Source organism: Vidua macroura, chromosome 8 (genome assembly GCF_024509145.1).
Source record: "Vidua macroura isolate BioBank_ID:100142 chromosome 8, ASM2450914v1, whole genome shotgun sequence".
Classification (NCBI taxonomy): Eukaryota; Metazoa; Chordata; class Aves; order Passeriformes; family Viduidae; genus Vidua; species Vidua macroura.
This window is the reverse complement of record NC_071578.1, coordinates 26,644,502-26,661,234: the sequence shown is the minus strand read 5'-3', so window position 1 is coordinate 26,661,234 and position 16,733 is coordinate 26,644,502. Positions and strand designations below refer to the sequence as shown.

At 37.8% G+C, this 16,733-nt stretch overlaps 1 protein-coding gene across 4 annotated transcripts in view; it reads left to right on the top strand.

The window, feature by feature from the left end:
* The window catches only part of OGDHL (oxoglutarate dehydrogenase L), a 47,644-nt gene that overhangs the window by 17,144 nt on the left and 13,767 nt on the right, over positions 1 to 16,733 (top strand). For all 4 annotated transcript variants that reach the window (XM_053984039.1, XM_053984038.1, XM_053984036.1 and 1 more), the window contains 12 exons: positions 743 to 858; positions 2,604 to 2,758; positions 5,439 to 5,585; positions 6,174 to 6,264; positions 6,771 to 6,950; positions 7,330 to 7,458; positions 7,829 to 8,008; positions 8,277 to 8,429; positions 9,788 to 9,890; positions 10,501 to 10,629; positions 12,645 to 12,795; positions 14,849 to 14,976. In XM_053984039.1, coding sequence (XP_053840014.1) covers positions 743 to 858; positions 2,604 to 2,758; positions 5,439 to 5,585; positions 6,174 to 6,264; positions 6,771 to 6,950; positions 7,330 to 7,458; positions 7,829 to 8,008; positions 8,277 to 8,429; positions 9,788 to 9,890; positions 10,501 to 10,629; positions 12,645 to 12,795; positions 14,849 to 14,976 — 1,662 coding nt within the window. The remainder of the gene's footprint in view (positions 1 to 742; positions 859 to 2,603; positions 2,759 to 5,438; positions 5,586 to 6,173; positions 6,265 to 6,770; positions 6,951 to 7,329; positions 7,459 to 7,828; positions 8,009 to 8,276; positions 8,430 to 9,787; positions 9,891 to 10,500; positions 10,630 to 12,644; positions 12,796 to 14,848; positions 14,977 to 16,733) is intronic.

Sequence of the window (16,733 nt, the reverse complement as noted above, 5' to 3'; positions counted from 1 at the left end):
GGCTTTTGAAACTGCATAATAGTTAGGTTAAATATTTTCTTAAATAATATTCTCAGCCAGAACAAGTTTAGATGTGTCCAAATCGAGATGGGTCAATGTGGTTAAACAAGTTTTAGATGGTGGGGGTGTGGAAGTCTCTGTATTTTATAAGAGGTCACTGCCTGAGAACTAGAACTGTACAGGTCATTAGAGGGCTATTTCAAACTGATTTCCCTAAAAAGAGAAGGAGGGTAAATAGAAATACTTTGCCAGTTCTCCAGAGTGCTTGTACAGCATTTTATTGAATGGTTGCTCATTCTCTTGTTCTGTCTATTAATGTAAAATGCTTTCATTTACAGAACCAACTGGTTCTGTCAGTGAGGAGGGATTCTTTTTGTTTGCTGCTTATGTTAGAGTCAGTTATTTTATTAAACAGTGAGCTGTAGGAAGGGGTGTGGAAAACTGATGACATGTGTCTTAATATGGTAAAATATAACAAAGGCTAGAATGATTCTAATTTCAGTTGTTTCATTTGAGCATTTAAGAAAGAATCAAGTAATGACTATTTAATTCAAACACTTTTTAAAATCTAGATTAAAGTCCATTTTACTAATGGATACCTTCAGAATACTCACACTTTAAATTTTTAATCTTCTTTCTTAATACTGCTTTATTAAATATGATTGCCATGGCTTGAAAAGCAATGCTGGTTTCCTTTTTGTCTCCTGTTCTGCTTTGCAAATCAATAATGTTCCTGTTGCAGGGTTTTATGGTTTGCATGAATCAGATTTGGACAAAGTCTTTCAGCTGCCAACAACCACCTTCATAGGAGGAAATGAGAACAGTCTGTCTTTGCGAGAGATCATCAAACGCCTGGAGGTCAGTGGGACATGATTCATTTGGGATTGTTTTCATTCAAACCAAAGTGAACTTTTTCCAGGTGTCAGTCACAAAACCCCCTTATTATTTGCCAGTTATTAATAGAGTTCTTATTAATATTATAATTGATGTAAAGGACTCCAACAACATTAGAAATAACCTTTGTACTATTTCTAGAGGTTGCAGCACCATTGGTGCAATTAGCTGGATATTGGAAATACATAGATTAAGGATGAATATAAAAGAGGTGAATATGGTAGAATATTAATGCCAGCCCTTGTTCTGGAAAGAACTGATATTGTTTAAAAGGAGAAGAGCCTTTAGAAATTGTCTTTTAAGTGTAACACAGATAAAACACCTGTGCATTCAGGGGTTGCTTTCAGATCCCCAGCTCTAGTAAGACCTTTACTTCAGGAAAAATATGGAGGCTGGGTACCAAATTCATGAAAGCCCAGCTGTAGCTTGTAGACTGTGATGGTCCTTGTTTTCCATCCCCACTTTTTTTTTCTAGAGTTTCATTATCTGACAGGTGACATGGTTTATGCCATAGGAAGTCATCAAAGCTAAAATAATTCAAAGAAAAACTACTTTGAAGGAATAAATATAATTAGAGGCAAACTCCAAATAGCAAAGCAGCAAATAGGAATGGTAATGTATTTGTAGACTGCCGAGTGAGTCATTGTTGGATATTCCCAGTTGCTTGACTTTTATGTTGGCTTAGCTGAGGCATGGTAAATTGTTAAACCACATTATCTTTGTTGTGCATTTGAGCTCTATATTTGGTTGGGGTTTTTTTTTTTGTTTGTTTTTGCACTTCTAGCTTATCTGTGTAGCAATAATCTTTAAAATTGTAATGTGCAAATAAAAGGACAAAATCAACTGCAAAATATAAAAGCCTTAAGTAACTGATTTGTGTTAAAGAGAAATAACCTTCTCTTTCCTCTTGTCTCTAGAGCTTTAGATTTTTTTAAATAGAGGTTAAAATTCAACTCCTTAAAGGCAGTAGAGAACACAGACTATGCTGAGAGTAGATTTGTCTCAAACTCACAGTAGGTCTTCTGTTGACTTGTAAATATTTGGAAATATTTTGGATATATTTTTTCTAATGAAATACTCTTTTTAAAGTAAGAAAAATAAAATCTAAAAAATGAACAAGGAGATAATATTTCTGCGGTGTCTTTGCATTTCTCCCTGTCCTTTCTCTGCTCTCAGCTGCTTGGATTTTTTTTCACCTTTCCAGGTTTCTGAAACTTGACAGTTATCAGATGATTTGCATTAGACTTCATAGCTGTCTTCTCACTGTCTTTATTTCTTGGTTTAAAGTTATATTAACAAAAGATGTGATAAAATACACAAATTTTGATAAATTACTTGGAATCTTTGCTGGTGCATCTAAAGAAGAGTGTACTATGCCTGTAAGAAAAGCACTGAGTTAGGTGAAATGTGCCAGTCAGTGTAATGCTGGTTTGTTGGCCTACTTTGAGTGTAGCACGAGATGAGAATCTTCCAGTTTAAAAATTTTGAAATGTTACTTTGTAGAGAAAGCTTTGTGACACAAAACTAGATTCAGTAAAACGATTTATTCATTTATAGTATTACTTTAGGGGAGATATTGTGGAAGAGGAAGACACGGTAGCTTTCGGGAGAGTAACAGAGGATATAATTAAGAGGGTATTTCTTTGTGAAACTACTATATTAGGCCCACTAGCTCCTAAAGCTTCTCTGTTGGTGTTTTCACTTGCTAGCATACCTACTGCCAACACATTGGCCTGGAGTTTATGTTCATCAACGACGTGGAGCAGTGCCAGTGGATCCGTCAGAAGTTTGAGACGCCGGGCGTGATGAAGTTCACGAACGAGGATAAAAGGACTTTGCTGGCAAGGCTGGTGCGCTCAATGAGGTACGCTGGGCTGGGCTGGGCTGGGACACTGCTCTGGGCCTGCTGCCTGGGAGCTGTGGGAGCTGGAAGCTGCTGAGTGGGGGGGGAGCAGCCTCACTGAAATCTGGAGTACAGGTGGGTGTAGTTAACCTGCCTGCCTTATCGAAGGAAAGTGTGTGCTGTGAGCAATCTCTCAGGATCTGTGTTGTGACTTAGTATTCTGTTCTCTCAAATGGCATTTAGTGGCATGCCTGGCAACGTTTTCATTGGCTTGAGGAGGTAAGCTAGGAAAGTTGTTTCAACACACCAGTAATATACAGTTGTGTTAGAGATTTGCAGCCTGTTGCAGAAAACAAGTGTCAGAACAATGTTGGTGTGTGATTTTAAGTACTTTCTGCCCTTTTCATTTTGAGATGTGCCAAAATGTGTTGTGCTGTTGCATGACCTGGCAACAGCAGTTTTAGTACCTATGATAAAAGAAAACACATTTGGAAATAGCTTATTGACTGCTCCCATTGTAGCTGTGTGGAAATATTGTGATCCCAGAGATGGAATTATCCTCTTACCCCTGGAACAAGGCTTCTCAGACACAAGATTTATTTCAGTCCCTACAATCTGAAACAGTGTATATGTCCTTTGTTAAACATAAGAGAGATTTGAGCATTTAAGAAAGAATCAAGTAATGACTATTTAATTCAAATGCTTTTTGGTTAAGATTCTATGTTCAAAGATCCAAAAAATGAAGTGCTCATTGGAGGTGTTAAAAGATACTTTTGCCAGGTGTTTTGTTTGCCAGTGTTATAATGTCTCATTAAAAGTTTCATTTAAACAGAAATAAAAATGACACTTACTGGTCAAGTGAATATGACACTTGAGTAAGTTTGTTTAACAGGTGCTCAGTATGAACCATCTCCATTTATCCTAAGACAAGAATTTGTGCTTTTATTTCTGCCTAAGCTGTGGAAAGATCTGGTGTTTCTAGTGTCATGAAGGAGCCTAATGTTCTTTGTCTGCCAAATTGTCTGCTGAATGTGGAAGAAAAAAGTTTTACAAAAATTTCGATCCAGCTATCTTTAGAATACTTTTTTATTTTATTGTTTGAAAATGATTCAGGAAAAAATGTCTGTTTTTGTGGAAAACTGGTTTTCCTTTTGAGATTTGTGGCTTTGTAAAGCAGGTTTTCATTGTTTTGCTCAAGACTGTTTTTAAAAATATTCATTCCAAGAACTACAGAGTTCAGGTACTTGAAACTGAATTTTAAAGTTGGATTTCTCATCCCTTATGATTTTCACTGATAGGTTGTTGAACAAAGGGTCATTTTAAACTCCTTCTTATCTAAAATACTCATTGTATATTTCTGAGCTACTTTGTAATGAATTAGTAAACATGTTAGATCCTGATGTAGAATCTGATCTGGGCAGGGTCAAGCATTTCCAGATTAATCCCTTCTGAGAGCAACCAGCTTTCAGCAGATGTTTCCCTCGCTGGGCACTGAATGCATGCAGTGACAGAGGCTGGGGCTCTGTGACCCCCAGTGGCATGTGGGGGACTGGCAAGGTGTGACTGTGAAATGCTGTAGCTCTGCACACTTAGTGGCACTTTGCCTCAAGTAATGCACTTGCTGCTTGTCCAGGACTGGCTGAACTTGCTGCTGCAAAGAGGAAGAAATCAGCGTGTGCCCTGCTTTCCTTCACCCTGTGGGACCTGCTGTTCACATGGCACACTGCTTTCCATTTATATAGAAACTGGCATAGCCCCACAGACTTCCCTGAGGAATTCTGGCAGAATGGCTCAGCTGAGAGTCTGGCTTGTTGCTTAGATGGCTGGATGGATTGTAAGGTATTGATGGCTAAGCTAGGCGAGATTTTGGCAACAATTCCTATCAGTGCCTTTAGGACTTCAGTCTAAAGAGGTAAATGTCAGGATTCTAAGTGAGGAATAAGCTGAGTGTTAATGGATTATGGCAGTGTTATGGGGTGAGGTACTGCACAGATGATGTAACCAATACATTTACTTTCATGAAGATGTATTTTCTTTGCCTTTCCTATCTCCAGGCTTTACAATGTGTAATCCTTTCAGTGTTTGTTAAAAGGTACTTTTTAACCACTCACATTGCCTCTGGCCCAAATGCATTAAAGAATGAAAGAGCTTAAAGCTGTCAGGGATTGACATCATTCTGCTGCTGAAGCTGAGGCAGGGATACCAGTGTCCTGCTTTTTGGCCCATTCCTAAGTGTTACATCACACAGTCTGAGGATCCTTGCTATTGAATGAGACCTATGGAATAGATATGTTTTCTACTCTGTTTTTTTTACAGATACTAGAAAATATAGGTTCTCTGTTATATTTTCTTCAGTTCATAGAAGAGACTTCTTTGCTATCACTCTGCCTTCCCAGTGGTCAGATTTGTGTACATGAGGACAGAGTTTAACTTGGGAAGTTAATTTTGTCTGAGGTGGGGACCCTTAATTGCTTAAAAGTCCTAGTCAATAGTTTTGAGATGGGGAGAAAGAAGACTGAATTCTCTCCTGTTTCCCTCCCCTTGTGTGACTGAATTCCAGAGGTGTATAACATGTATTCACAGATGTTTTAAAACCATTTAATGTAACTTTATTTGCTCTAAGATGGTAAACTATTAGTATTTGCTACATTACCTTAGTACAAATAATTTCTCTTGTTTTTTTTGTTTCTTTTTGGCAAAGATTTGAAGACTTCCTTGCTCGCAAGTGGTCTTCCGAAAAGAGATTTGGTTTGGAAGGATGTGAAGTAATGATTCCTGCACTTAAGACCATCATTGATAAATCCAGTGAAATGGGAATTGAATATGTTATAATGGGAATGCCTCATAGGTAATGCCAATGGAAACACCCCAACAAATGGGCTTACTGTGTCGGGACAAGTTTTGGGTTCTAGAAATTTATTTTAAAACTTGATATTAAAGCAGCTGAGGTAGGAAGAGTCAGTCATAACAAGTAATGGGGACACAGAACTGTAGCAAATGCCTGTCAGTAAGAGGCTACAGGCTTCAAAAGTAAATGACAAACTCTCCTCAGTGTACTTTGAAACTGCAAGCAAATGTGGCAGCAGCCATGGTATCTCTGCCATTGCATATCGTCTCTAGAACTGGGAAAACTTGGTGAGGTAGTTTTGAACTTACTTTTGCTGTCTTCTTTAACTAATTTATAATATGATTATTTGAAGACTGCTAGATAGCTACAAAATCCACTTGGATAGCACGGTGATCTAAAATGTCTGAGGGAATGCATTGGAGGAACTTTGTAATGGGAAGAAGGGTTAAATCAAGGGTTTCAGGTTCAAAAGTTCAAAGAGAATGTTTGCAAATTTCTTACAGGGTGGTTTACAGATTTTGTAAGTTTTATACTGTTGACTCTCTTAGTACTATTTTTGAGACATAACTGTGTTTGGAAATTTCTTAGAGGTCGGCTGAATGTATTGGCTAATGTAATCCGAAAAGAGCTGGAGCAGATCTTCTGTCAGTTTGATCCCAAACTTGAAGCAGCTGATGAGGTAAGATGCTTTTTCATTAGATCTGTATGGAGAGGTCAATATTCAAGATAGCTTCCAATTCTTTTGGTCATGATTACTATGAAATCAGCATTATCAGCTGCAATGCCGCCTTTTCTAGTTTAATGAACATGGTTTGGTGAAATTTCATAACAAATTTAAGAATTATATTATACTTCTAACATGCAGAAGGTCTCTCAGGAGTGACTGTAGATAAATAAGTTACATTTGGCAGAGCTCATAACCTCTAAGCATCTCTTTTTGTTTCATATGAATGAACAGAGTATTAATATGCTGCAAGTATTTATCTAACATTTGATGACAGCAGTAAGATAATAGAATAGGAACAGTATTTCAGTTTGAAATTATGGTGTCAAACCCATAGTGCACACTGATGTTCAGGTAACCAGATGCAGTTTTCAGACTGAAGCAAAATTTTAGGCCTAGTGAAATCAGATGGAGCAGGTCTGAATGACATTCCTGAATTGTGATTACGTCTTTCTTGTTAGGGATCTGGGGATGTAAAATACCACTTGGGAATGTACCATGAGAGGATCAACCGCAAAACAAACAAGAAAATCACTCTGTCCCTGATGGCTAACCCTTCTCACTTGGAAGCAGTTGATCCTGTTGTGCAAGGCAAAACAAAAGCTGAGCAGTTTTATCGAGGGGATACAGCAGGGAAAAAGGTAAAGATTGTTTAATATAGTAACTTTTAATGGTAGTTTCTCATGGTGTTTCCAATAAAAATAGTTTGCCAGTAGTTTCATATCACAGAATCGTCCACTTTTCCCCCTTCAAAAGGGGTATATCATCTGTTGAACTAGGTAAGGTTTCTGACATGAGACCTCAAGGGTAACTTTGGAAAGTAGGCCTAAAGCTTTATTTCCTTTGCAAACTGAGAAAAGGCAGCAGAATGCCAAGAAATGTATGGTTTATTATAAAATTACTGTTTTATTTTAAAAGCACTATAGAAATATGGAGCCAAGAAATCCTGCTGAGAAGCTCAAATTGCAGTTTTCCTTTCTAATGTATGTGTGGCTATGTGTGTATAATTCTCCCTCCTAGGTTATGTCCATATTATTACATGGGGATGCTGCCTTTGCAGGACAAGGAGTGGTTTATGAGACTTTTCATCTTAGTGACCTCCCATCCTACACCACAAATGGCACTATTCACGTTGTGGTCAACAACCAGGTAACAAGTACAGCCTTTTGCAATCAGCTTTTCTCTGCTGAATATTTGCCCATCTATCTCTTTTTATTGTCTGTTATTAACTGTATTCCTTGCCCCTTTCTGGTTATTAGAATGGTTGAGATGTTTCTGAAAATGATTCTAGTATCGAGCAGATAATATTTATCACCTGTGTGTATTCCATTCAATTTGTAATACTTAATTGGATTAGGCTTGCTTTGGTTTTTAAGGGAGCAAAAAGAAGCTAGCTAGCCAAAATGAAAAGCTGATGCTGTTGCTGTGTGAATGTGTGAATTGCTATTAAATGCAAACTTCACAACAGAGTAGCAGGAGGTGCCCAAATTATTTTAATGGAAGTTTCTGGAATTTTTAGATTGGCTTCACCACAGACCCCCGTATGGCCCGTTCATCTCCGTATCCCACTGATGTTGCTCGTGTGGTCAATGCTCCCATTTTCCACGTGAATGCTGATGACCCTGAAGCAGTGATGTACGTGTGCAGCGTAGCTGCAGAGTGGCGAAACACTTTCAATAAGGATGTGGTGGTTGACTTGGTAAGTCTTGGTTTTCTTTACTTCTCATTCTGTGCATTATGTACTACTCTTTATTTTTTTGTGGCTTAGAAGGTCCAGTCAAGAAACATACTTCATTTTGAAGGCCTTTAGTTTCCTCATTTAAAAAAACCAAGAAACAAACAGGCCCATAAGAAGCCATTAATGTTTTTTATACAATAAATCTCTTAAAATCTCTGTAAAATTATGAAATGGAAATATTCCATGTTACATTTTTCCTTATCAACAGAAGCAATCTTTCCCTTTGTAGGTTTGTTACCGTAGGAGAGGGCACAATGAAATGGATGAGCCCATGTTCACCCAGCCTCTGATGTACAAGCAGATCCATAAGCAGGTGCCAGTGCTGAAGAAATATGCTGACAAACTGATTGCAGATGGGACTGTGACACTGCAGGAGTTTGAGGTACAATCCAGCAGAGTTAGAGGGAATCTAAGGAGTTGTAAGGAGAAAGACCCAACTGTCACTGTATGCTGCCTGCTTGAAAACTTCCTTACTGTGATAAGTCTTTACCCTTTGACAATTTGTGATTCAATTTGGCTTGGATTTTCATGTAAAATACTATTGTTGTAGCAAAAGGACTGGAAGTGCTCTGAAGTAATTAAAATATATTGCTCATTAAAAATTGCTTCAGTTCTGAGGGAGAAGGTGATTAAATGAGAACATTGGAAGATAGAAGCATTTGACAGCTGTTCTTCACCTCTAGAACCTTGATTCAGCAGCAAGACAGTATTTGAACACTCCTGTTGATAACTTCATATTGATAACCTTGGCAGGCTTGTGTCCAGCAATGATGAAATAGAATCAATTTAGCCTTTTGGTTTTCTTGCAAGAATTCAACCAAGTTCAGAGATCATTTGAAGTATTCCAGAATGGTGAAGTGTAGAGTCTGGTGTGTATATTAAACTGGTTAGGTCTTTACCCTAATTTTTTTGAGAATGGGTGTTTAGAGTGCAGATGAAACCTTCTGGGGAGCCTTGAAACCTTCAAGGACCTTCTGAGAAGGTGTAGTGACATGATATTGCAGATCAAGAAATAAGCAGTTTGGTAGGTGAATTCTGTGATCTGTAAGAAGCATCACAGCTCATGCAGAAGTAGCTTTCCTGAATCATTTATTGAAAGAGTGTGCCAGTAGAGGCACCGTGGGATTTGGTGACTGGATCTAGGATCCTGGATGGATGTTTGGCTGCACAGACTGAGCTCAACATCGCTGTTAATTCCTTTAAAGATTAGCTAGCTCAATAACTTCAGTGTGATTCTGGGTTGAAACACAGGCATTGCAGAGGTGTTCTGCCTCTATGGAATATGGCATTCAATCTGTTGCCATTGAGAGGTGTGGCCAGCAGGTTCTTTGCTAGATTCTCCCAGACAGAGTAATTTTTTGCAACCTTCTTTCCAAACTTTAGTGGCTTTTGTAGCCAGGAGTATAGGAGCTGGATGATTTTGATCTTAGAAGTATGACTGTAAATTATATTTGTTATTTCACTTTTGTCTCATTCAAGAGCAATGCATGCAGCTTCAGCTCTTGGTACACTCCTCTGTAACACCTGTCCAATGAAATGATTTATTTAGAGTAATGTGTGTAAGCATGTTTCTAGAAGGCAGTTTGATCCTAGATAAAATTAATTTTGTTTATTTGTATTATTGCCACTAAATTTTGTCATGGAGTTAAATAGCTGGTATTGTCATGCTGAATGAGAGGTATCATCTGAACGACAGGAGGGTGTTATGTTTATCCATTTTAAAACCTTTTTGTTCTACAGGAAGAAATTGCAAAGTATGACAGAATATGTGAAGAAGCATATACTAGATCTAAGGATAAGAAGATCCTTCATATCAAGCACTGGCTGGATTCGCCTTGGCCTGGTAAGGAGTGTACTTTCACTTATCCTAGTGTCACCCGAATGTGCTTTTATTTTGAGTCCAAAATCTAGGATTTAAATAGATTTTATCAGACAATATTCCTTTAAAATGGAATATATGACCTTTGATTTGCCCCTGTTTATAGTAAATATAGCATTCTGCCAGATCAACTTGAAATAAATGCTTTTGTTAAAAAATGTGCGAAGTAAGCTGTGATTTTGAAAAAGCCATTTTCCAGTTTAGCAGGGAAGTGGTTTTCCTGTACTGTTAACTGTCTGGGCTGTCAGGAAGAAGGAGTGTGTCTCATGTTATTTATTCATTTATTTATTTTTATTTGAGGGATTGAGGTGCCATATGCCTTTTATTGGCAGCCTCTGCCCACATAGTAGGACTTCACAGGGAGTGAAAGCAGGAACAAAATAGATCATTGTGTGCCTGTAAGATCAGCTTCTCTTGTCATGCAGACAATCAAAATTATTGTTTCCCAGCAAAAGGGGAAGAGCTAGGCTTAGACTGCTACTGAGCATGTCACTTGAGTTGTTGAATAAATTATAGGTGATATACATATCTCCTGAACAGCCCTTGAAAAGGTCACCAACTCTTGTCCTTGCAGGCTTCTTTAACGCAGATGGAGAACCCAAGAGCATGTCTTGTCCCCCGACGGGCATTTCGGAAGAGCTGCTGACTCACATTGGCAACATCGCTAGTTCAGTGCCAGTCGAAGACTTCAAAATACACTCAGGTCAGCTGAAGGCTTTGTGTCTCCTCCTGGCTTTGTGTCTTGCCCCATTTCTGTATTTCTGCACAGAAGTTATTCTTGGACCATTTCTCAAAGAGGAAAATGCCTGTGACTGTTTTTACTTTGACTCTTCCACTCTATGGGTGAGGAGAATGTGACATTTAAGTTCCTGCTGCTTGTTCTCAGCATAATATTCTTTAAGAATCACACCACTTCTGTTTCGTACCTCATTAAAATAGATTTTCCTTTGAGGGAGGTAGAAGTCTCTTTGCAGCCTTAAGTTAATAACTCCTTTAATTCTTCAAGTCTTTGCTTTTTTCCCAAAAAGTCTTATCTTTTGTTCTGAAAACATTCAGTCCTCACTTTGGCAGCTATTACAGTAAGCGTCTGTCTCGCTGGGGAGCCCCAAAACTGTGTCAGAGTTGTGAGATAGTTTATTTCCTGGGCAGGTTGAAATCTAGCAACTATCGGGAGCAATAACCTGCTCATTCCATGGAGAAACATTTTTTTTTTTTTTTCTTTGCTTAGGAATCTTTTTTCTTTTGTTGACTTATAGAGTACATACTAAGGGTAAGGAATAAAGAGAATTTTTTCCTCTTTAAAATCTCTAAACATAGAAAGCTAATCCTTTCTGGAGTCATCCATCAAAGAATAAAGTTTGTCTTCTATAAATATTCTATGTGTTTCTGTTCCTTTGGGAAGTGAATAGAAATGATGGTGGGGCATTCCCAGTTATTAATTAAAGGCTTGTTGAGCAGATACAATTAATGGATAAATTTAACTCTTCTACACATTTGTGCACTTCGTTGTGACACTAATAAATTAAAAATCGTAGTTGCCTGATAAAATGTAATACTAGACATTCTAATTAAAAAGGTGAATTGGTCTCTTGTTAGTAAGTTGATTAACCATTGACACTAGGGAACACTTGTCAGTATATAAGGTAGATTTATGGTTCAAAACAATTATGGTATGCTAAATTCTTTTATGCCATTTAAAAGGCTGTGAGAGAGAATTTGTGGAGAAACAGAAGGGGAGAGAAATAGAAATTTGAAGTACTTTGTCCTTTCACTAGAATAAAAAAGCTTAATATCATATAGTCTTGCAATAAACAATGGGAAGATTATTTTTTTAATCAAATGTTTGCTATGTTCTAAAGGGAAAATTTTCAAGGGTTTTTTTTTTTAACTTAAAATGAGGCAATTTCAATGAGAGTTTTATGTAGAAAGAAAGTGAGGTGTTTTTCTGTAAAATTGTGTAAAGTAAGGAAAGGGAAATATGGGAAAACAACATATGGGAAAGCTTACCAAAATCATCAGTGCAGCAAAATAAGATGCTGCACAATAATATTCAATTGACAGTGAATACAGGAGACTTGTGGCCTCAAAGCTGGAAGCACCTGTGTGCAGCTGTGAAGTCTTGTTCCCTTTGAAAGTGGCAGTGCTGTAACTTGTGCTTTGGCTCACAAGGTTATAAAATCTTCACTGAAAAGTCAGCTATTGGTTACCAACTGAAAATCCATTGGCAGCTGCTACAGTTTTTCTGTTTATATGATATTCATAGTATTGATCCATCCATCCTGTTTCACTGTATAACATCTCCAGAAGTGCAATGAGACAAATGCCAAGAAAAAATGAAGAAAGGAAGGAAGACAAAAATTCAGAAACCAAATTGCTGTTTTCAGTCTCTTATAAAACAGTACTTGGTGTTAGAGATGTGAAAATAAATCTTGAGGAAGAAGAAATTCACCATGGGTCTTTTTAATTGTCCTCAGTAGTTTCCAGCACAGTCAACCTTACTTTTTTCTTCAGAAACAAGGTATGAACATTACACAACTGCTTGCTGGGAAGCAAGTTGTTTTATTTTGCCGGCAGTTCAGTTCTGGAAAAACAGTTTGTAGACCTGATTTGGTATGTGTGGTTAGTTTAGGCAACGAGGAAGGAGAATGGTGAATGCTATGCGAACAGAGAATTTCTCTGAAATAGATCCATTCCTTTCTGATCTTTGCTCCGATGTAGGTCTCTCTCGGATTTTGAAAGCCCGCTCGGAAATGACCAAGAACAGGCTTGTTGACTGGGCCTTAGCAGAGTACATGGCTTTTGGCTCTGTGCTCAAAGAAGGGATCCATGTCCGACTGAGTGGGCAGGATGTGGAGAGAGGTACTTTCAGGTCAGTACTGAGGTAACTGTTAGATGTTGTTAAAACTGTTGAAGTCCCACACTTAAAGAAATAACTTGGCATTTGCTTAAAAAATATGGTCTTCTGCAGGGAGGAGGAAGTTGGGGCTCTTTCTTCAGCATTAATCAGAATGTTATAGATTCTTGCAGTCAATAATAATCAAATTTCCTGTGTATCTGTAAGCAGCCTTTTAAAGTATAATATTTAAGCCAGAACAAACATTTTTAGACACTTTCTACCTTCTCTTGCTGAAAAGCAGAAATGGCATTTTTCCCCTGCTTTCTAACAAAAAATACAGTTGCATTCCATCTAATTGCTGGGAAGTAAGAGAGGATACTTGTTGCAGCAGATCCTGAATCTCTTAAATTCCAGTGGTGCCTGCTTGGAACTTGTGTACCCTGTGAACAAACATGTTGGCAGTTGGTGAGGCTTTTAAAGTCAAATAAGGTCCGTTGTACTAAGACTTTTAATGCCTGTGGGGCATGTATGAAGGCAGGATCTCATCACTTGGTAAAATATGTACAGTTTGCTGCCTTACCTGATTCTCTGTAGAGTAAAATGTTAATGATGTATTTAATTGAAACCTTTGATGTGATGCCAATTCCTGGGGTGAATGCTGCACTGTGCTTCATTGTGAATGCTTGCAGAAGAGAGCAATAAATTTTGGTGCCTGTCTTCTTTGGTATGACATTGGCTAGAATTTGGGAAGAACTGAATATACTGTGTTGCCATAGTAAAACAACATGGTGCTTTCACTATTTTGGAGTTTCTAAAGTGATGTCTAGAAAATCTTTCTTTCAATATTCCATGTGATGGCTTCTTTTCTTCCTGTTTCAGTCCCCAACACTATCAATAGATAGAAGCTAGATAAAGCTGCTGACAGAAGCACCAGACCCCTTCTCCTCTTGGAGACAAACTCTTGAGGACAGAGGGAAGGGGAGACAGCCTTGATTCTGTACTGGTTTGATGTCAGTAAATCTGACAATTGCAGATGTGCAAATTGTATGTCTGTGTATTTCTGACTGGCCATCTATGCTCATCTTAATCACCTTTTGCTAGGGAAACACAAAACTTTGTACTCAAGAAGCTTAACAGCTAGGTCTTCTGTCGTTGGCTTAATGACAAAATCAAAATTGCAGTGGCAAAAATTATTTCTGCCAAACAGCTGCCTGGTGTGTGAATTTTCCCCTTTCTCTCTACTTCCATCCCTGTGCTGCTCTTCAAAGGTTTAGTCTTTTTCTGGCTTTACATTGTTGAGTTATAGATAAATTTCAGAGCTCTTTTGCTACCATTCATTATAGCAAAGGGAAGTGCAAAAAGATTCAGACTTCAGTGTTGGCAGCTCTACAACACACAGTATTGTTAGCAGTACAATAACTGGCCTTATGTTAGTGATTGTAAAGCTGCACATATTGCTGTGATTCACTCAGTCTGCTCAGAGAGTTAATGGATTGCAGTAATTACTTCAGTCATCTCTGTTTTGGTAGTATTCCTTGGTGCCCTATTCTAATGCTGATTAATGGTGTTCTAGAGAACTGTAAATGGTGCATGTGAGTGGAAATAGCAGGAAAGAGGATACAACTCCTTCAAGTTTCAGTGCTGAAGATTACATTTTTCCATTAAAGACAAACAACAATTATTTCAAGGAAAATATTAGAATTTGTGAGGAAGGCAGAAGGAAATGTTTTTAATAACAGTTTTGTTCCTCTGAATTTCTTTAATAATTCTATTTTATAGCAACAGCTTCCCCATCCTTTTCTCTTTCTCCCCAGTTCTACTTGCGATGAGGTATTTTCAAATTCTCTGAGTGCTTGAGAAGCCTGGATAGTCAGTAAAAGTCCTTACAGTGCAGCAATTGTATTTAGACATGTGACTGTATTTCCCATGGTTTCAACCAGATCCCAGGGTGTTGTGTGTAGCAGAGATAACCATAGTGCTTGCTTGCTTTCCAGAACACAGTTTTGATGCTTTAGCTTTGAAAATAGCTCTGTTAAAGCCCAAAATGATTCTTGGCTAATAAATCTCTTGCAACAACTCTTTGCAGCCATCGTCACCATGTACTTCATGATCAAGAAGTTGACAAGAGAATTTGTGTTCCCATGAATCACCTGTGGGAGCAACAGGCCCCCTACACCGTGTGCAACAGCTCCCTCTCTGAGTACGGGGTCTTAGGTATGTCTCCATCTGCCTGGGGTTTGCTAGGGCTGCTAGACAGGAAGCAGAGCTCAGCAAGGAAAAGAATGTGGGGAAAAAAAGGCTGTGAAATGGTCATATATGCAACAGGGATCAAAGTTCTTCCTCTCAGGTTCTGGCTTCCCTTAAACAAGCATCTCCACATTTTACAGTTCTGGGATTCGGTTAAAAGCATCCATCTGCTATTGTTGATCTTGGCAATGCTGGAATGTGCACCTGATGCTTTCTTAAGAGAAACTGACAAGAAAACCAGAGACACTTTGTCACAGAGATATAAAAAATCTGCCCTGGCCTTATCTGAACTGCTATTCTGAATGTGCTATTTCAAGAAAACAATTTATTTTTACTGATAGCATTAATCATGGTGAATTATTTTACCTTCAGCCACAGAGAATGGATAACCTTACTCTGACATGATGAGGGTGGCAAGAGGAATGTGGAGCATGCGACAAATGCATCTAATAATATATCAAAAGTGTTACTGGTTATATGGATAATAAAATATTGTGTGAAGGAAAAACTTGAAACATTGTAGTAGATAAAGGTGGTAGTTGATAGCTGCTTGTTTTAAAGTTCTAGAAATATTTGGTTACTTAGTCATTGTTGCAATGCTACATATTACATATTGCTAATAATATTAAAGTGGTATAAAATTTTACAGTTGGAGCATGGGCTGAAGACCAGATTTTTTTAGGTATTTTTGTTAGCTCTGTGGCAGAATTGGTGTGAACAGAATCACAGTTTTTGTATCGCCAACATGTAAAGGTAAACTTTAAATAGGGAAGTGCAAGCAAGGATGTGTATAAATGGGAAAAAAATAATTGGCTTAAATAAAAATCAAGAATTTAATTTCAGAGAATGATTGTTTCCAATTTCCTATTGTTTCTCACAGTGTGTTCTGGGTTTTCTTAATTTGAGCCTTTTTACAGTATTGCTGCAAAACTTGTGGGTAAGTGGGTCATAGGTTTCTGGATTTGGTTTTTTTACATCCTAAAAGAAGTGACAAATGTCTGTTTCAAAAATAACACCTCAATAGGAAGCCTAGTGTTGTTGATATGGTGTGAAGGCAATTCTAACTGTCACAATTCCATTCTTTAAAAACTAACCAAGTGGGCTCTCTCTCTTTCTTGATCTCATCCTACTCACTATTGTCCTTCCACCTTTCCAAACAAAAGATAGGTGAAAATTGATTTAACAAAATTCTGTGAATACAAGCAATAGGGTAAAATAGGGTTTTGTTTGTCTGCTGAAAACAAGAATACCATTCCTGTGCACTTCTGCTTCAGCAGATGGGATGACAGGTTCTTTAAAAATAATAATATTGATACTTTCAGTTTTTAAGAACTTTAAATCCCTTATGTCCGAGATGGTTTCTAGCAATAAAGGAGATTAAATTGGTACAAATAGTTGATAAGTGATGTGGTTTTTGTGTGTTTGTTGGGTTGATTTTTTTTAAACTAAAAATGCTATGTTCTGTGTTGAAGTGATTTTATAATGAACTTTTCTCTCTCTTGCTGGTATTTATTTAGTGACCTTTTCCAACATGTTTACTTTTGTGTATTGCCTCCATAGAGAGAGCAGCAGTGTGTGAACATGTCTCTTCTAGTTAAGGCTGTGAGCCAAAGAAGAGCTATCAGAATTTATATTTATTTGGCTGGTAACATCACTGGGTCTCCTTTTTAATACATGGAAGAATAAGTTAACCAGTTATAGAATTGGTTTTTCAGGAGACCCTA